This window comes from Zosterops lateralis (assembly GCF_965231275.1).
Source record: "Zosterops lateralis genome assembly, chromosome: 1".
NCBI classification, from domain to species: Eukaryota; Metazoa; Chordata; class Aves; order Passeriformes; family Zosteropidae; genus Zosterops; species Zosterops lateralis.
In genome coordinates, this window is record NC_139762.1 from 110,373,398 (window position 1) to 110,394,110 (window position 20,713).

The 20,713-nt window shown below is 43.4% G+C and overlaps 1 protein-coding gene across 5 annotated transcripts in view; it reads left to right on the forward strand.

Moving 5' to 3' along the window:
* The window catches only part of MAPRE2 (microtubule associated protein RP/EB family member 2), a 99,572-nt gene that overhangs the window by 35,793 nt on the left and 43,066 nt on the right, over positions 1–20,713 (forward strand). The window contains exon 1 of one of the 5 annotated variants that reach the window (XM_083868072.1): positions 5,406–5,617. The exons of 3 other annotated variants lie outside the window; for them this stretch is intronic. In XM_083868072.1, the coding sequence (XP_083724198.1) occupies positions 5,530–5,617 (88 nt within the window). In that variant the 5' untranslated portion in view covers positions 5,406–5,529. Of the gene's footprint in view, positions 1–5,405; positions 5,618–20,713 lie in introns of those variants that run through there. One more of the 5 variants, XM_083868069.1, reaches the window with a different exon arrangement.

Consider the following 20,713-nt stretch of genomic DNA (forward strand, 5'->3'; position numbering starts at 1 on the left):
AACAGAACACTTTTTAAAATGTTAAATGTGAGCTCTGAAATATAAATATGTCTGTATATTTAAAAATAGACTTGAATTACCTCATAGGGATGTAGTCCATGCACATTGTGTAATTGGGACAGCCCTCTCTCCTTTTTTTTTTTTTTTTTTCCCTCTTTATCTGTGTCCCTTCAGGGAAGGCAAATAATCAAGACTTTGCTTAAAGTGGCAACACTAGAATCCCCAAGGGTGGGAAGCTCATTCTTTGTCTACAGGATGTCTGGAGTGATAAGTGGCTGTTTTAATATAACTCATGCAGTGTTTCTTTGCCCTGACAAAATAATCATCTGCTGTTTGTTGTAGTGAGTTTAAATGCCCAGAAATACAAGGTATAGAATGAGGTGGCAGGATGGCAGTGGCACAATTTATTCAGTTCTGCGTAAAGAAAGAAATTCTGTAAAGTTACAGTTTTGAATTTTTACCTGAAGTGATTTTGTGCCACTCTGTTTTCCTTTGGGTTGATCAGTGCTGTTGACAGTATGTCAGCAAAATGGGAAACACGAGTTCTGTGTAATCCAGGTCAGTTTGAAACTTAACGTGCACCTCATTGTGTCTGATATATGTTTGCTGTGTTAGTAACACTGCTGTTGCTGACCACTTTGTGGATGTTCCTGTGTGATATGTTATTGTCACAGGTTAGACCTCTGCTCCAGTTCAGGCTGCCACAAGCCAGTGTTCTCTAATAGACATTCAGTTGCAGATACCTCACTTGTACTTCTCACAGATAAGATGCAAATCTGGATCTCCTAAATCTTCTGTTACTAATCTGCTAAATGCAACTTTAGAAATTAGGCTGATTCTGATGCAGTCTAATTAAGTATGCTAATGGTTATACCCATCTTACTGAACCTCCTCATGCTGGGAATAAAGTATGTCAAAGTACATTAATAAATTGGAACTTCCTTGAACGACCAAGGTGTGCCCAAGACTTAACAGAGTAACTTCTTTTAGCTCTTCCCAAACTTTCTTCCTGATTTGTTTTATTCACTTATTTTCAAATTTAAACACTGTTGTCCAACTCTTTCAGAAGAAAGAGACTCTTTCTGCATGGATTTTTTTATAAACACACACACTCGAGGCCTAGAATTAACTGATTTTAATCTACAGCATGTCAATCTGTGGCTTTACAGAATTCTGTTAATCTTTGTTGTGGTAAAGGAAGACGATGAGACTAGTTAAATTAGAAAAGCAGACTACATTGCCCAGGATTTCTGCTTTCCAAAAGTTATTGCTACCTTCCAACTGTTTTCTGAAATCTAGTCCCAGGGTTTTTTTTCCCCACTGGAAAAAACTGCACTTGTGACAGGAATGTTCATGAAACTCCTCAGAAAAGTGATGTAGATGATCCAAAATACTTATGCTTGCATGATGTTTGCTGCAGTTTGTAGCTGGGCCTTATTCTGAGAAGACTGCAAGCAATATCACACTGACTCCTTTACAAGCTTGAACATGAACAGAGATGTCAGAGATGAGGGATGCTTGCTGGCCACTCTAGGGTTAAATGTGTTTTTCTTAGTCTCACTCTCTATTCCTCCCACCACCCCAAAGTTATCCAAGCGGTGGGGAATTTCTGCAATCATTAATTGTATTTATAGTTTGGCTATGTCATGAAATACTCCCTAAAACCGGGGGGGGGAGGTTTTTTATCCCCTCACAAGTATATCAGCAGAAGTCCCTAGCCTAGCCATCACCTCTGCTGTCAGAGGCTGTACATTGATCGCTTATCAGTATTGAAATATTTATAATTTATTTCCACATTAGCTGCCTAATATAAAATTCTGGCTCAAGTATGCCTGAGGTCTTTCTCATGCTGCATTTTGGACTTTTAGAGCATTTTACTCTCAGGCATTATAAATTAGGCCTCATGGCCTTCCTACTGCAGTAAAGTGAGGCTTAGAGCAAGTAAAGAGGGAAGAACTGAAAACAAAAGCTCTGAAGAGGAAGGAGGAACCAGATTTTGGAGAATGATGTTTAGGCCTATTCCAGTAAATACTGGTATTCTCTCTACCTGGTTCACCGCAGCAGAAATCAAAGTACTGGAATGCATGTGATGTGGTAAAGTGGTGCTTTTTGGCATCAGCAGTACTCCTGGGACTTGCTGTGTAGCTACATGGCATGGGAGCTTGTGGTCTTGAGAGGATGTGACATCTCCATCCTTGGAGATTTTCAAGATTTAGATTGATTACAATCATGTCACCAAATGTGACCTGATCTCATATTGGTGATGATCCTTCTCCAAGTGGGAGATACTGGATTGGATAACCTCCATAGGTCCCTTTCAGCCATTGCCTCTATGGTCTCAGTGCTGAAGGTCTGTTACATCAGGTTTTGTAATTCCACCCTTCGGCATTAATTGCTTCCCTGGCTCTTTGCTTTGCTTAGTCATCACATCACTTGTGAGTATCAGATTTTGGTACCTTCACAGGTGGGGCTTTTTTATTAACACCAATAATCGATTTTTATTCTTCAGATCAATTCTCTATCTGTGTGCCTCGTGCATGTAAAAATCCATAAAGGCCACACAGATGTACAGTCACCTAATAACAGCAACAGATTTCCTCCTTCTTTGAGACCTTTTAGCTTAAAATAATGGAAGTGGGAAGAAGATGCTGGTGGCTTCCAGCATGTAAAGACAGGAGTTGTGCTTGTGGGCCACACAGTGCCCAGAAAGAGAGATGGAGGTAGAGGGAATGCTGTGCATATTGCACCCACACTGCACCCATGCAATCCATATTGCACCCAGAGCCCCCCACAGCTGTGCTAGATTGACTGAAGCACACTGAAACATGTGCTTTCTGAAAACCAGTACCAGGTTTCTTTTGCTGATGCTTGGCTTGGCCTTCATAAAGATAAGCTATTGTGCTGAGGCAGCATGTGTTCTTCAGACCTTGAGTCCTAATGCAAAGACTGGAAGAGGTCTGAAACAAGGCTGCCATGCTCTCCTCACCTGCACTTCTCTTCTGTAGCTTTGTTGGTACATGTTTTAAACAGCTTTAGAGACTTCAATAAAGAAGCTTCTGTTCTTTGCCACTGGTGAAGAAATAAAAATGTTTTTACAAGTTAGGGTTGCAGAGTGTTTTACTGCTTGCTCCCTAGCAGAGCAGGTAGGGTTATGTCTGGCAGATAAAGACCTGCTATAGATTATTTTTATGTTCTGTCACCACATGGCATTTCTGGCTTTTCCATGTTCTTGAGTACTACTAAGACAGTTATTTGCCTTTTTAACAGTGTGGGTTTTGTTGCTTGTTTTGAAAAATGCTTGAACGTTGCTTCCTCCAATTACCAGATGAATTAAACATTTTTCAGTGAAGTGTGCCAATTGCAAATGTCCGTAGATTGGTTACTGAAAGATAAATTTGAGTATATTTGGAAACCTGGCAGAAAGCATAAGTAAGATCCGCTGTCTTGATGTGCAGAGGACAGTGGCAAATTGGAAGACTGACTTCAGCCTTGTTAGAGATTGCTCTAAAATGAGACACACCTGATATAAATCCAAGGAGATTCTCAGCAGTCCAAGTGTTGTGCAGTTGGTGTTATTGATTTTATTCACCTTATAAGCTCTCTGTGAATGGTCTATATTATTAATATAATCATGTAAACTAAGCTTTCAGTAGTGTAATTTCAGTCTGAAAGATTAGGTAAAGATTAGTTTAAATGTCACTGTCATTTTGCTTGTGCAGAAAAAAATCTGAGGCAGAAACCTGATAAAATTTGTACTTCAGAACTTCTGAGTTAAAATATCAGCATGTGTCTCTCAGAACATATTAGAAATACTCACATGGCTTTTGTTTGACCTACCATGTTATAATTCTTTTTTAAAGAGTTGGATTTTGGGACATGTATTTTTTAAGATGTTAATAGATCCACCCAAATATTTTGCATCTAACAGCCTTGAGGTCATACAGATCTGCTTAGAGGCTGTGCCTATAGCCAACCTAGCTGGTTTCTGCTTAGAGAAGACAATTTGCAAACAGCTGGACAATGTTTTTCTACTGTGGTAGAAGTGTGGGTTTCGATGCACTATTGGGACATGAGGGTAGGTTTTGACCACAGGTTCAGGTCTGTTTGTGAGGATGACCAGCACTGATCTGTGGTAATGTCAAACTTTGAAGCGCATTGCTTTCTAGGCAAGGGGAGATGTGCAGAAATCATAGAGCTTTGCAGACGGAAATTGATGCAAAAACTCTTCTAGAAGAAGGGGAGGAAAAGATGAGGGTTGTGTGGTTGGTGGTGCTACAAGTGCCAGAAGTTCAGTGCTGCTGCCTTGGCAGGTCTCTTCCTTTCTTGTTTCTGATCCAAGAAAGATTTTAAAGGATGTGCCATCAAATGGAGTTTTTTCTGTGTAAGCCTGAGAGCAGGAGAATGCTGGAAACGTGCAACACAGCTTGACAGGTGTTGTACCGTGCTCTCCAGTGAAGTTGTAAGCGGGGATACAGAGCTTGGTAACTTGAACATCCTGGTGCTTGGGCTGGAAATGCAGGCGGAGTAGCAGACACGTGAACCGGGAAAAAAAGGAAAAAAAAAAAAAAAAAAAAAAGGATAAAATAACTAAGACCTTCGTGTGCTGTTTTATCATTAGGAGCCCATGATTTTTCACATCCTGTAGTCTCACGTCACTTAATGCTTATGCACTTTTTAAAAATAAAGCGTTTTTAAAAATAAAGCTTATGCAACACCCTCCCCAGGCTGTGATCCCTGCGAGCCGCAGCGGCGGGTGCGGGCGGGCTTTGTGCGGCGGGGATGGCCCTCGCCCCCGGCACAGCCGCGCCGCGCCGCCGGGAGATGCTGGGCAGCGCTGGGCGGTGTTCCCTGCCGCGCCTCGGCGCCGTGTGACCAACCGAGCAGCCCGCCCTGGGGGTGGGGGGCTCCTTCAGCAGGACCCCGACAGCTCCTCGTGGGGCGTGGGGAGAGGCGGAGGATGCTGAGGTACCGGGCAGGGCGGGTGGCGGTGAGGATGGGGCTGGTCTGGCTCCGCCGGGCGCTGTCGGGGGCGCGGTCCCCAGGGGAGAGGCGGCCTTTCCGTGCCGCCCGCGGGTGCGGGGACGGGCGCGGGGGCGGCGAGAGCTCCGTGCTTGGCGGGGGCGTGGCGGGGATGCCCCGGCGCTTTGTCTGCGCCCGCTCCCAGCGGGGCCGGCGGAGGGCTCGGGCCGCGCTCCGGGGCGGGCGGCTCTTTGTGCGGGGCGCGGGGCGGGGCGGGCCCCTCTCTCTCTCTCCCCCTCTCCCCCTCTCTCTCTCTGTTCCCGGTGCCGTCCCCGGGCGCGGGCCGTTGCCATGGCGAGGGCGGTCACGTGCGGCGGCGGCGGCGGGGCTGACGCGCGGGGCGGGGCGGGGCGGGAGCGGAGCCGCGGTGCCGCCACCTTCCGCACTCCAGCAGCGCCAGCGGCAGCAGCGCCGGCCGAGGAGGAGGAGGAGGAGGAGGAGGAGGCAGCGCGGGGCTCTGCGGAGCGGCGGGAGCGCCAATGCCCGGACCGACCCAAGCCCTGTCCCCAAATGGCGAGAACAACAACGACATCATCCAGGATAACGGGACCATCATCCCCTTCAGGAAGCACACGGTGCGGGGGGAGCGCTCCTACAGGTACGGCGGGGGGGCTGCGGCGGCGCCCTTGCGTAAGGCGGGCGGGAGGGCTGCAGCCCCCTCCTCTCCCCCCGGGCCCGCATTGTCCGCCTGCGGAGCGCTCGGGGGACAGGCGGGATCCTGCCGGAGCGGAAGAAAGGCGGTTAAAAATGACAATTAAAAAAGGAGGAAAAAAAAAAAAAAAAAAAAAAAAAGGAGGGGGGGAATAAAAGCGAGAACGCCCCCCGCGCAGGCAGCCAGCTCCCCTCGGAAAAGAGCTGCAGCACCTCGCTGCGGATCGCGGAGGGAGGCGGCGGCGGCCGGGGATGGCGGGGCGCGGGCAGCCCCAGCCCCTGCCGGGCCGGGCCGGGCCGGGGGAGCCGCACCGAGCACCGAGCACCGAGCACCGGGCACCGGGCACCGGGCACCGGGCACCGGGCAGTGCCCCAGCCCCGCACGGCGCCCTGGGGGTGACAGCCGCTCCTGGGGCGGGGGTGACAGCTCTCCCTGGCGGGGGAGGGAGGGCGGCTCCATCCCCGCCCCCCGCCTGCCCCATTTTGTGTTTATTTATCGTCTCTCCTTTTGGGGAGGGGGACACCCGTCTTTTGTCGCAGTTGTAGGCATTTTTGATGAATCGTTTGGCATGCGTTGCTGGCAGCGCTTGTGCATTAACATCCCCGACAATATGTTCCGGCAGATAAGCTCATTAAAATTGTTTGCATTGTTTGATAAGGGTCGCGGCGCGGCCCGGAACGCAACTGGTTTGATGTGCTCCTTGCTGCCGACCCGAAGGGCGATAACACCGCCGGTGGTTCCCTGTGTCAATATACTGTTATTTTAAATGCTGCCTGGATGACAGCAAGCAGTGCCTCTGCAGAGAACACGCCCCTTAAAGCCGATTTTCCAGCAGCAGGAAATGATGCTGCTCTCAAATATCTGACTAAAGTGGCGAGTTGTAGGCTCGAATACATGAAAACAAACGTGGATGACTTGGCTTGTTTGTCTGAAGGAAATCACATTTTATTTTTTTCTTCTGCTGAGGGATAACGGAGCTGCTGCCGGCATTTGGCCATTAATAACCTTAACAGTGAATCTCATTGTTGATCACACGCTGACGGGCGAGCCTGAAATGCGTCCGAGATCCCAGTGTGTGGTTGGTTTGAATTGCACAAAATCTGGTGTTTCTCTCTCTGAAGCTGCTTATACTTTGTGCAGCAGAGCACCACAGTGCACACATTTAGCACAAAGCAGCAAAAACGCTTTTGCAAGGACCTATTTCTACTTGCAGAAAGCCTGGAGCTCTCACTTCCTATATCTGAATTTCAGCTGAGTAGTACAAGATTCTGTTTTAGGGCAAAGCTGTATTTCTATTCTGCGGCTAAGCAGAAATATTAAATAGATTTGAAATATCATGCATCAGCCTTTAGTTATTCTGGCATATTACAGGTACCATAGATTGCTAACTGGTTTCCTTCAGAAGAATTCTTCAGGAAACCTCTGTTACATGGGGTTCTCCATTCTTCTTTTTCAGTAGGTTTGTATGTGTTTTTCTGCAGTCATCAACAAGTCAGTTTTCTTATCCTTTTGCTTGTCATACCATACTCTGAAATGTGTCTAGAAAAGACATTTTGTGAGGCTGCTGTGTTCAGCGTGTGATGGCAGGAATAACTGTATCACTTGCCCAGTTTTCCAGAAACTGTGAAGATACTCTGCATCTGAATAGCCTTTCATCCAGGGAAGTACTCTTTAGTCTTTGAAGGATTTGTATCCATTTGTATCCCTCTCTACAGCCATATAAAGAAATACAGAACTACTGATATTGCATGTTATTTTTGGGCAGTAAATAAGTAATCCAGTTCTATGTATTTTAGAAATAAACCTTTAATGCACAAATAAAAATTTCCACTGGGGATTTCTATTTAGGCTGGGTTGTTTTTTTTTTTCCTTTTGAAAACTTACCATGTTCTACAGAGTCATAACATCCAGATCTGTTGATTTCTTCCTTTCTGGGAGAAAGGGAGAATGATACTTAACTTGCTTCCATCTGTAGCTAAAGTCCCTTAGGAAGTAAATGTCAAGCATAACAGAAGGGAAACATTACAGAATATACATGAAGGCTGGTGAAACTTTTCCTTAGTACCAGAAAAAATGGCTTTTAACTTCCATGACAACCTTTAGTAGCCAGGCAAGTTCAGTCCTTGTTCAGTGTGAGTGGCAGCAGGAGATCACTGGGGACACCAGATGAATTCCATCACTTTAGTGCCTGTTGCCAGACTGGACTGTCAGTGCCATTCCAGACTTCTGGAGCAGCTTGTAGGACCTCACTATATGACACATCAAGTTGCTATGCCTCTGATTGTTGGGCTGGCTTCTTCCATCTAGGAATATGGAATAAATATGTCATTAAATACACCCTGGAGCTTGACAGCAGATGAGCAGTTGTACAAAGCTTAAACACTTCTGCGTCCTGCAGCTTTGCTCCTAAGTTAACCTGCATCTACCATGTGTATAAAGGTTCAGTATTTGCCTTTCAATCCTTCACTCCTGTAGTAACAGAAATGCTTTCTCATTTTACAGCTTTTAACATGTTCTGTTTTGTAAATATTTTAAAACAGAGGTAGTCTTTACTGATCAGAAAATTTCGTTCATCAGGTTAGATATACTCATACCTAAAAAAACCCTTTGCTATTTCTAATACCAGGTTTTACCAAAGATTTGATATCCAAATCCTGGAGCAGATTCCAAACCAGCTGCAGGTTGCACTGTTTTACAGACTAGGAAGCTGACATGGAAAGAGCTGCTGTAAGTTATGCACAGAGTTGAGGATGCAGCAGGGAATTGAGCCTATACCACAAGTCCCAGCCATGTGCTCTCTATGCAAAGCCACAAATAGTTTTCCCAAGTCTTCCAAAGGACATATTATATTTTGCAGACTGGGACATACAGGCCTAAGGTGTTAAGTTTCTCATCCAGCTTTACTTACCCGGTAAATAGAAACCAAGCACTTTGGCATAAAATTTAGTCACAGGGTGACATTACCTTTCAGAGTTAATAACTGTAATCAATCTGTATTGCTCAAGTGAAATGCTGTTTCATGTGCTTCAGATCTGGAGACTGTTTAAAATTTGGTACCGAGGTGTCTTTTTGTTGGCCCAAAGTAGACTTTGGGTAATTTCTGAGAATGGCATTACATTTAATGGTCGTTTTACTTCCGTGTTCAAAGGTGGCTGAAAAAATTCAATGAGAAACCGAATCAACAGCTGTGTGGAGATTTTATTTTTTTTTTTTTTAATAAGACATGTTTGCAGTGCTTTTTTTGCCAGACTCCAGGTATCTTGTGTGGTTGACCAGCTCATTATATTTTTAAAAGCTAATGTATTAAGAGTGAGTACTTCCAGGTTCAAATGGCATACCTAGTCTAAATCACCCTGGTCCTAAAGGCACAAACTGTTGTACCTTCCTTTGCAGGATGCTGTGCATAACTTCCACTTTGTCTCTGTGTTGCTAGAAGAATGTTTTTCTGGTCCTTCATTCCCTGGCTATATTTAGTTTTATACCCAGAACTTGCATGAAGCAGAGGGGAAGGGGCCGACTTCCTGATTATTTTTCTTCAAAGTACTAGGCCAAAAGGAAAGAATATTTCTGTTCTAGTTTTTATCTATGAGTGTGCACTTTTTCTAATATTATCTGTTTTAAATATTTATTTTTCCTAAGTGTTGTTTTCATTCTAGAAATCGTTGTTTAAGCAGATGAGTGATGATGCTGTGCATAATAATGAAAGTAGACAGCGGTGGTGATTTCCTCACCCACTGCTGGAAAAAGTTGTGGGGTGTTACAGAGCATATCTGGCTGCCTTTTACAGCAGTATGAGCTGATAACTTCCATGCTGAAAGTCAAGATTTACATTATAGCAAAATCTGTTTTGGTCTTTGCCTTCCAAACTCGCAGTGAATTGCCGGATGCAGGCTGGCCCTGGGCAGCAGAGAGCATCCTTCCCTCGGCAGGAGCTGCCCCCGTCTCTGGTGACTCTGTGCCTTCCACACATGTGGCTTCACTCAGGGTTCAAAGGGAGACCTATGACTTTGCCTTACTCTGGGCAAAAGGAATTTCTTGGTCTAAAATTAGGTTCCACTGAATGTGGTAAGCAGGTAGTTACTCTGAAGAAAAAAATGGCCATTTGTGTCGATAAAATTGGTATTTAAAGGCCCAAGCTTGGGAACTGTGAAGATGATACAGAGTAAAAGCAGTGAGTTATCTTCTCACTTCACAGTACAGATAGGCATGACTTCTGAAACTGTAAATGCCAGTCAAAGCAAACGCTATTAAATATATTAGTAAGTGAATCTTTATTTTCAGAGGCATTTGCTCTTGACCTAACAGTTTTATTGCAGATTATGAGAATTTTGCCCTGGATTTCATTGAAAGCAGGAAAAAGGCAATAAAAATATTTTTTTTAAAAAATCAACAAACTAACATAAATTACACCCCATAAATCTGGCCTGTGCTTTTCTAAAAGTTGTAGCTGTGATAGAGCTACAACTTGTCTCTTGTCTGCCAAGCATCTGGATTGCAGCAAGATAGTTGCTATCGGGGAGAAAACCATCCTGATGACTTAGAGCCAGGACCTTACTAGCCAGCATTAAAGATGGACCATGGCAGAAATCTTTGCTTGATTCCTGTCAGCTTATGTACCCTCTATTTTCTCTTCTTTCACTTTCATAAAGCTGTCTTCCTATTGCTGCCACTGCTTCTTCTTTAATCTTGTTTTCTGCTTAGGGAGTACTCTGCTCAGAGAGAGCTGTTTTGGTGAGAATCTTCTGCTGGGCAGATTCAGCTCTCAAAAAGCACAGGGTGAAACTGTCTGAAGATAACTGGGAATCACATGTGAAAGTCAGCATGTAAAAGTCTCTAAGGGTTAGGAGGGATGCTGCTCAATACTGCATCAGTAGTTTGAAGCTGAGATAGTCCTGCCTGCATTATTGGGATGTCTCTGTTGACCTGGATTTAGATCTTCCTTGAGGGAAATACCTTCATAATGTTTTGGGGGCTGGAGGTATTTGTTTAAATCAGGGACTAAGAGGGAGGTAGCTTTTTGGGGATTGGTGAGAGAGGGGAGAAGACACTCCACAGACAGCCCAGTTTGTGTAAGGAAATTGAGGTAATTTTCAGAGAGAATGAACACCTCAGCTTACACCCAAGTGCTCTTGCCATAAAGGTCTGAGAATGCCTAATTTGCACCCAGCCTCCGCGGGTTTCAGAAACATCCTGTGGGTGGGAGGCTGCATTCTGGTTTTTGTTGTGTGATGTGGGTTTTTTTAAACTACCTTGTTGAGCTGCATAGCAACAGCAATGTGTTTTTGGCATATTAAGAGTAAAAGGAGCAAGTTTGGGACACGCAAGAGCTGAACCTGATGCTGGCACTTTCAGAAACAGACATTTTGGCTTCTGCCTAGTGTCTTCAATCTAGTCTTCCTAGAAAACAGGCACTGAAAAATATGCTGCATTGTGAAAGAAAGGTGATTTGGAGGTGGGGCTGTGGAGCAAGAGACCTTGATTAAAGCTATTTCTTTGGCTCATTTGAGGGAGATGCAGTTACCTCATCTGGACCACACGCATGTTCTTCCAGGGGGCATACCTGGACTAATCTTTTGTGATATAAAAATTGTTTTGGGAGCCACTAAGAAAAGAAAATGTGTGGTAGGTCTACATTTCAAGCCTTGGCATTTGAATGTGTGACTCTTTAAAAATATCTTCAGAGGTTTTGGAGTTTAGTGGGAAGTTTAGTTAGTTTAATTTGACAGTCTCTTCTCCTTCCTCATGCACAAAGCTAATTATAGCAAAGGCTTGGTAAGGAAGCAGATAAGTAGTGTGCCAGCTCTTCATTTTGGAAGTGCAACTTTCAGCCTTTGTTTGATAATTGAAAACGAGTGGTCTCACCACATCTGTTCTCAATCCCACCAACCACGGAGTGGGATGGCACGAAGGCTGTGGCGTGGTGGCAGCAGCAGCAGCAGCGAGGCTCGCACTGCACCAGGACAGCGTTTGGCTGCTTGCATCCTCCTCGCTCCCTGAATCCAGGCCTCCAGCTAGCAGCACTCACTCACTTCCAGGATCAGTGCTAGGGAATGTAAATGGAAAACATCCGTGTTTCTTCTGTGGATGGTGTTAGCCGGGCACTGTGTAGCTGTTTGGATCTTGCTCAGATCTCTGCTGCCTGACTCACCAATAAAGCATCTTCTTCGTATTGTTTCATTACAATTAGGTAGGAGGGGAAAAGGAATATCAGCTATAAAAGTTTACTAAACATGCATTTAACTGTTGGGGTTTAAAAAGAGGTTTTTTTTGAGGGGGGTGGGTTAGTACAATTCTACTGTTTTGTGCTATGAAATATTTAATTCAAGATTAAAATCTTGCTGTGATATTTTGGCAAAAGTTTGTCTAGTTTTCTAGTGGTATACAAGGTTAGCAAATATTTTGTAGAGAAGGCTTTGTATAATTAATGTCTCAGTTTAGCCACTAAATTGTTAAATGTCTCAGTTTAGCCACTTTGAAATAATTTCTTGTTTCCCATAGAGCCCCATGATTAGCAAAGGGTGCCTTTGTGTTAAATCTGGTTTTTTGCTATGCTATCCAAACAGGAAGTGTAAACATTCATCAGCGAATCAAGACTTAAGGATGTAGCTTCCATAGGAAATCCTACAACTGTGCCAAATCTTTCTCCCTGGAGAGAAATATGCTGTGCAGGTTGTTCTGTTGATCTTCTGGCCTTGTGTGTGACCACCTTGCATTGTACTGTTGCAGAGGCTTATTTTCAATACTATGTTTCTTGGCAATTTGGAACCCTGAGAGAAATCTCAGTGGAACCCTTAGTTGAGGTCTGTGCACTTCAGTTTTATCTTTTAGGAGAAACTCAAATGTATTTTCCCCCCTTAAGAAGGGTTCCTTAGTACCATACAGATTTCCTACCCAAGCAGCTGTAATTATTCAGAGATGCACATGAATGCAAATTCTTTCCTGTCACTCTGGAATGCAGTGTTGATGCTCAGAAGGGCTTGCTGGCAGTATGTATTAAACAATTTTGGGGGAATGAAAATTCATTTTAGGCAAATCTTACACAGTTGTTATGCTTCGCCTCTTAAGGTTAATCTCTGTGGAGCTGATCCAGTAATATCATGGATAGGAAGCACTGAAATATTTGAAGTAGAATACTCATTTGTTTTACTTACGGATTCAGTGTTACACAAATCATAGCTTGTTAAAATAACTATAGAATCTATGAGTAATTGTTTGTATGGAAGTGGAACACATAACCCAGTGATATGAAAGTCCCACAGGAGCTTGTGTATACAGAGAGACCATGGTGTGTAGGAGTGCTGAGAACAGGGAAGCAGTAGTAATTGCTTGGATAGAAGGGATACATTTTCCCAAAAGGACAGCATTCAGTTGTAATTAGTCATTCTGTTGGATACCTTGTTAAGCAGAATGGTGTTTGTTATATTTTATTGACTTGAATTGTTTGGGATCCATATCACTGCTTGCCCATAATAATGTTTCAAAGTTATACATGATGTAGATTCTGAATCAGGGCCTAAATACACTATTTTCAGTCATTGTGCTAGTTGTCAGATTCAAAGAGGCATAAGAAATACTATCTTTTTAGTTTTTTGCTTCCTTTAATATATCTGCAGTGAAGACAGGCTGAGACACCTGGAGTTACTCAGCCTGGAGAAGAGAAGCTCCAGGGAGACGTTAGAACAACCTTCCAAGGGGGCTTGCAAGAGAGCTGGAGAGGGACTTTTTACAAGGATATGTAGTTGTAAGACAAAGGGCAATTGCTTCAAACAGACAATGTGTTTAGATTAGGTATTAAGAATAAATTCTTTACTGTGGGGTGATGAGACACTGAGACATGTTGCTCAGAGAAGCTGTTGATGCCCCATTTCTGGAAATGTTCAGGACCGGGTTGTGCGGGGCTTTGAGCAGCCTGGTCTAATGGAAGGTGTTGCTGCCTGTGGCAGGGAGGTTAGAACCATATGATCTTTAAGGTCCTATCCAATCCAAACCCTTTTGTTATTCTGCATATTTCTGCCTGCAGAGGTTTGGCTCTCTAGTGCACATTTTTAATCCATGGTTCCCAAGTGTGAAATGAGTTGCACAGCAGCAGGGATGCTGTAGAACTACCTTGTCTCTCAAGCAGCTCTGTTTTTAATGTGGTGAGGTGTTTTTTTCCACTACCACATTATGCACACCCCTCAGTTGTTCCTGAAGGGTTACACAGTATGGACCTGGTGGTGCTGGTGAACAAGATGAACATGAGTCAGCAGTGTGCTCTTCCAGGGAAGAAGGCCAAGTCCATGCTGGGCTGCATTGGCAGGCATGTAGCCAGCAGCTCTGGGGAAGTGATTCTTCCCCTCTGGTGCTTCTGAGACCACATCTCACATACTGTGTCTGAATTTGGCCTCTCCACTTTGAGAGGGACAATGACATACTGAAGAGAGTGTGGCAGAGGGACACCAGGGTGGTCAGGGGGCTGGAGCTTATGACCTGTGTTTGGTCAGTCTGGATAGGAGCCAGCTCAGGAGAGGGGAAGATCTCATTGTAGTCTTATCTGTAAAGAAGATGGAGCCAGGTTCTTCACTGAAGAAAGGATGAGTGGCAATGGCTGTCAGCAGCTGCAGCAGTAAAAAGTACTTTGGATACTGGGAGAAATGTTTACACAGCCAGGATGGTCAAACACCAGAAGTTACCCAAAGGGGCTGTGGAATATCTGTCCTCGGAGGGACTTGAAACTGAGACAAATGGGATCTTTGGCAGCTATCTCTTGCTGTTTCTGCAGTGACTGGAAGGCTGGAGCAGATCTCTCTTGAGTTCCCTACCTGCCTGAGTCAGTTTATGATCCTATTCTGTAACTCTAATAAACATAAACAGCTCACGACTTAAAAAAACAAAATAACAAAATCATACGCTTTAAAAATGAAAGGAATGTCATCTGGAAACAACTTTTGTACTTCCAGGGAGGTGAAATCAGCCTTGTCATCAAAGGTTTCAAATAGAAAAGAAAAATACATGTATGCAGTCTCAGTATGACTTCATCAATATCAAGCATTTTCTAGTTTTATTCTTGTGGAAGCTATAATGCTGCTCCAGCAGTATATTAATTCATATTCATATAATTTCATATTGCATTCTCTGAATCACTGGGAGCAACTTCTGCAGTTTAGTACCCAGGAATGATCAAAAGTTTGTAGAGACAGAACAGAGCAAAGGCATCGTTTTGCTGTATCATAAAATTAATTATGTACATTGCAACCAAAGATTATATCTTGAAGTTAACAGCTGATAAATTGCTTCATCTCCTTTTAAGGGATTGTAGGTTTTTTATGCAGAAGATACTAGCATTATTGATAAGTTTAATCTGCAGAAAATGTTTTAACTATGAGCACAGTTCTTAAACTGTGTCAGATGCTGCTTAGTTTGATGTGCTTTTACTGGGAGTGGCGCAGAACTATCTTGTTGCATGGCCTGCAGCAACACTGAGAGGGTTGAAGGAACTAAATATTCACATTGCAACCCACATTACCTTCCTAACTGTGCTTACATGTAGTTGAAGGCAATTCAAACAATAAACTTTTTTCGTCCTTGTTTATTGTGAGGATTGAACTTGGTATGTCACTGTTTGCCAGCTGGAAGCAATACACTTTAGGAATTGACCTCAAGATATTCCATGAAAGGAGGTCAAATCCTATTAAACAGTACATCTATGCTTCTCTTAGCTTAAGGTGAAAGGCTTTACTGGGGCTTGTAGATAAAGAGTGTTGTAACTAATTCAGTTTCTACAATCACAGTTACATCAAAGCAGTAAACACCTTCTAAAGAACATTATTTAGAAAACAAAACTTTGGGGATTTCCCCTCTTAGATAGACAGAAGATGTTAAAAGTTAAAATCTGTCTGAAAGTGGCAGTTTCACAGTCCTTCAAAGACTAACATGGTTTAAAATAAAGGGTTTGGGGAAGCTTTACTTGATGCTGGTAGACACCAATATGTTGGTACTGCAACAGTGGTAAAATCAGTCTGTGGTTACTGGCACACAGCAAGAGTAATATGTTACATAAATCACAGATGGCTGAGCTAGAATGTTCCTACAGGGCAATTTACTTCATGAAGGATTAGTGAATTCTAGTTTTAGTTGCTCCAAAATTAATTTAGCAGTTAAGCAATTGCACTTAGAAGTTCAGCCCTTTTCTAGATAGTACTTGGTTGGATTAATTCTTAAGATGTGTCATTTACCAGTAGTAGGTGGAGCACCAGAATAATTTAAGAGCGCTTCTTTGTCTGTTATAGCGTTAACTCATGAGAGCAAGGGAAGAGGTCAAGTTACTTTGGTATCCAAAACCAAAATTAAATGTTGTAGGTGGTAGTCTTAACACTTACAGTCTGTATAATATTAAAAATGGTTTGTAGTTGTAATAAGTGACAGGGGTATTTATTTGGGCATATATCAACAACATTGGAGATGTCAGAACTCCAGGATCAATTATTATCTTCATTATTATTTTTAATCTAGCTTTTACCAGTGGCTGAGGGAGAAGAGGCAGAGAGGTTGGCCTCAGAGCCTAGTGAAAAAGAGCTCTGCAGTGTGTTGGTGCAGTGGTCTGCAGAGGCAGTGCTGGCAGGGGACTTTCAGCTGGTTAGTGTCACAGGTGTTGTCTGCAGCTTGGTCCTGCATTCCCAGCAGAAAGCCTGGTGCTTCTCCTTTCTCCCCAAATGGCAGCAGAGCTGTGATAGCAGTGGGAAGCCTGGGCAGCCATACTAAAGCTTAATATATTCATTGCAAAAATACACAGCCATGTTTTAGAGAGTGATGCACCAGTGAAAGCAGCTAGCATGGTTGCCTGTTGCTTCATCTGTTGTCACATGCTTGTTTACAACTTCAGGGCTTAAAATAAATGTTGTCTTATACCCTGATCAGTGTCGTCACCTTCCCGCCAGGATGCCTTGTTCAGAGATGGAGTGGGGCTGCCTGCCTGGCTGATACCTCAGCAGCTCTGTCATGCACACTGTGCTCTGGCACCTTTGCTCACGAGTCCTGGGATGGTTGCATGAGTGGTTGCTGTGCTGTTCCTTGTCCCTTACTTGGTATTACTCCAGGAGCTTTTGAAGTGAAGGTGGCCTTAGAAGGCCACTTAAAAGTGCCTCATTTTCTGCAAGAACAGAGAGCTGGAGTCAATGATCCTTGGTGGGCACCTTCCAACTCATGGTATCCTGTGATTCTAACATGTATATTGAAGTTAGAATAAATGTTGCAATGCATAAATCAGTGTGTTTCTACACCTGTTTTTAATGTAGGAGAGAGAAGAGTTGATGCATGTCGATGTTCTTGTGCTCTGTATCATAGTGCGTCATTTGTGAGTGGGAAAGCTGTACTGCAGTCCCTCCTTAGCTAGTGCAAGAGGTTTCCCATGGGAGTGCTCTGCTCCTTAGCTTTGCCTGCCTTGGACAGCCAGGGATTTTAAAGTATACTGCAGTCTCTTGTTAGGAAACAGCAGCTATGTGTTAGGAAAAAGGCATTGCATTTCCCCTCCTGTTTCCCCTTCTTCCCAGACTTGTCCTCTTCTGAAAGCCGTGGATGTTCAGTGCCTGTCTCCTGCTGAGTCACTGCCTCTCTTGCCTGGCTCTGCAGGGTTGTGAGGCACTTGGAGGCTGCTCAGGCCCCCGTCAGGAGGGCTGTATAGTATTACAAAATCTCATTTGCCATTAGATTATGCTTGGAGTAAATCAGCGTGTTACTTTAGCCTTTCACCTCGGAATGTATACATGCCGGAGAGGAGGAGGGGGGGCAGCGAAACCCCGGATAGGTCAAAACTAAATTCATTTGGTGACTTCATCTGTCCCTGGTTGGATCTCATCCCTGCTGAAACTCCCAAGCCCTCCTGCCCGCAGCGTTTTCTGGACTTAAAAGGCGGAAATGGCAGGAGCCAGGAGCAGCCGGGCTGGGCTGCCAGGGCTGCCAGGGCTGCTGTCCTGCCGGGCTCTGCCTGACACAGTGCCTCAGTGCCCCGCAGCCCCGGTGCCCAGCACTGCTGCCTGCTCTTAATCGGCCTTCTGATTGTTCTTAGCCCTTCCCAATCACGGGCAGGTATTCCTTGGTGCAGGCGCAGTGGCTGCATAGTGAGTGGCTGTGTCCACGGTGTTTTGCCTGGAAGTTCACAGGCTGCACTCACCTGGGACCAGTGGATTTGGGGACAAGCTCTCCTCCACTGCTGTCTTCATTTTCCCCTAAATCTGCATCTGCATTTGCTAAAGAACTTGGAAATCTCCTCTTGAAACTACTCGTCCATCAGCTTGTGGGAGCTAAATAATAAGAGGTTCCCCCTGTTATTTTCAGTACTTGGGATGGGAACTGAGGCTTTCTTGCAGGGGCTGCCTCTCAAGGCATCCTTTCTTCTCTGTTCAGCACTGATGTTACCTTGCTTTATGGCACGTTTTTAATCTCTTGGAAATCCTTTAGCAATGTCTGCATGTTTGCTTTGTAATCTGTTATTATTCATAATGGGGAAAAAAAGAAAGGGGATTTGAAGCTTCTGCTTGTGTCTGGATGAATTGAGACTTTGTTTAATGGAAGATTAAATGTTGGTTTACTCACCAGCTTTCTAGATGTTTTCTAGTTACAAAATGGTCATAGACACCTTCAGTTTTCTAAAATGTAGGTATTTCGAATTGACTTGAGTTTATTGTATAAGTCTGAGAATTATTTTTCTTTGAATCAACTTTTTTTTTTTTTCCCTTCACAATCCCCTTGTCTATTGTGAAAGGTAGACTTGTTGCCAGCGCCTATTGTGAAAATTTGACAGGTTGAATGTCTTCCTTCAGGGCATCAGAGCAGCAATTCAGGCTTAAGATCTTAGAGTTGAAAGCCTTGGCAGGGAGAGGGTAATAACTCTAAGATGAAGCAGTGAAGTTTTTTAGCATTGCAGCCTTGCCATGGTTAGGTTCCTCTCATTCAGCCTACTTCAAAGGTTTTTTTGTTGTTCATCATTATAAAATGCCTTCTTAATTTGTAGTAACATTCTTTTTATTTATATGTCCTTACCCTATGTTAACTAGTGGCTGTCTGTTCAGCAGAAAACATTACTATTGCTTTGTTCAGCTGCTCTAAGGTGTGGTTTGAGGGTGCTGTGCACTGCTGTGGTTCATTTCTAACCAGAGTGAATATACCTGTGTGGAAATGGTGGTGGCCAGAGGCTCTGAATTGCTTCCATTTTGTGTAAGCTATTGATGTCTGTCTTTATTGAACCTCTATCCTATGTCAAGAATGTTTTGTTTTGCTTTGTTTTTTAAATTACCATTTGATTCCTCCTAGAAATTGATAAGGAACCTTTCAGAGTGTGCAAATACTTTCAGCCATAATTAAGATTTATGTAGTTTAGGTGTTACTGTTGCATTGTACTTGTGACGGCAAAGGTGAACCCTGAAAAAAAAAAGTAATTTTGTTACTGTAGCGACATGACATTGCTATTTCATTGCCACAGTTTCAGTGGCAGCAGGGGTGAGAATGCAGTTGGAGAACTAAAGTCTTACTTATGGTGTGGAAATACAACTGGCAGATTCAAGTGGATGCAAATATGACTGGCGGATGCGAGTCAGTGAATGTGACTTATCCTTCTCTGGTGGACCTTTAGGTGCCCTGAAATCTTCAAAGCACTAAATAATTGTCCTGGAATTTGAAATTGCTCTTTTCATTTTTGTGAGCTACCCCAGTTTTATAACTGGTTAGTGAATAAATTTCTAACTATTTCTTAAAGCTCTGCAGTATACAGTGTAATGCATTGCTAGTTATTAGGCCATATTAGAGGGTTTGGCTCAAGTTGTGCATATTATTGGAATACTTCTGGTTGTGTTTTTCACATTTGAGGAAACTGAATATCTGAAAAAGAATCAGTATTTTTCTGCCTCTCAGATAAAAAGTTTTTGAGGGAGTGGTAAGTTTTCTAAAGCCATATGTAGCACAAACCAGAATTACCAGGAGCCTTTATAAGAAGTACTCAGATTTTGGTCTAAATCAATCCTTTAGACCCATCATAAACATGTATGTAGGTCAGAACATCTCAGCATTGGCAGGAAGCCTCTAATTTGAAAGAAAAAAATTCCCTAATCCAATCAGACTGCATCTCTATTACTGTAATTTCACTTGCATTTAAACAGGGAAGTGCAATGAAAACAATAGAAAATACGCTGTTGGCTGTGTTCAGTGATAATCCAGCAATATTCAAGCCATAAAATATACATGGATTGCCTCAGTTTCGTCTAGACTCTGTAGAGTAGTTCACAAATCATTTTAGGTCAAGTCAGATCCGTGTGGTAAATGTAAAATGGCATTCAGAAATGAGGGAGATGTACAGATAATAAAAATATTTTTAACATTTCAGGGCTATTTAGTAACATGGGAACATGCAAAAGAGATTTGACATTCAGCATTTAAAAACATGAATTTCTCACAGTATTATAATCACAGATTTTTTTTTTATTTTTTTTTTCCCCATGGCAGTGCCTCATTGTGATTAATCGTGTCTCTGATTCAGTTTCTGGCTAGATAGAGCCTTTGTGTTGCTTCCTGCAAATATCACTGCAGTTGCAGCACTCTGATGGCACGGTATTTGCTGCAGAAGTCAAAAGGGAGAGTAAGAACAGTGTTATCAGCACTGCATAGGAGCTTTTTGTGTTGATGTTCTGTCAAAGACAACCTTAAGCATAACTGGCCTCTTAAGACTGTGGCTGCGGCTGTGTGCAGTGAGTGTTAAAGAAACAGGCAAGGTCCAGCTGTAAATCAGTTGTCATTTCAGGATGGTATAAAAGGATGAATTTGCCTTGTACAGGGATTTATCCACTGAGTCACTGGCAGGTTTCTTCCTTCAGGGATTTCTTTGTTTTTGCAGTAGCTTTAATCTAGAAAGCCTTTTCACCAGCAGCTGCAGCAGTCTCACTCAGCTTTGTCTTAGCCTTTCTGCTATTATCTCCTGCTTTAGTAATTTTAGGTGTGAGATCTTTTGTTTTATTGACAGTATCTTATCAGATTCCAGAAGGCTCATCTGTACTGTCACACAGGCTTTCCAAAATG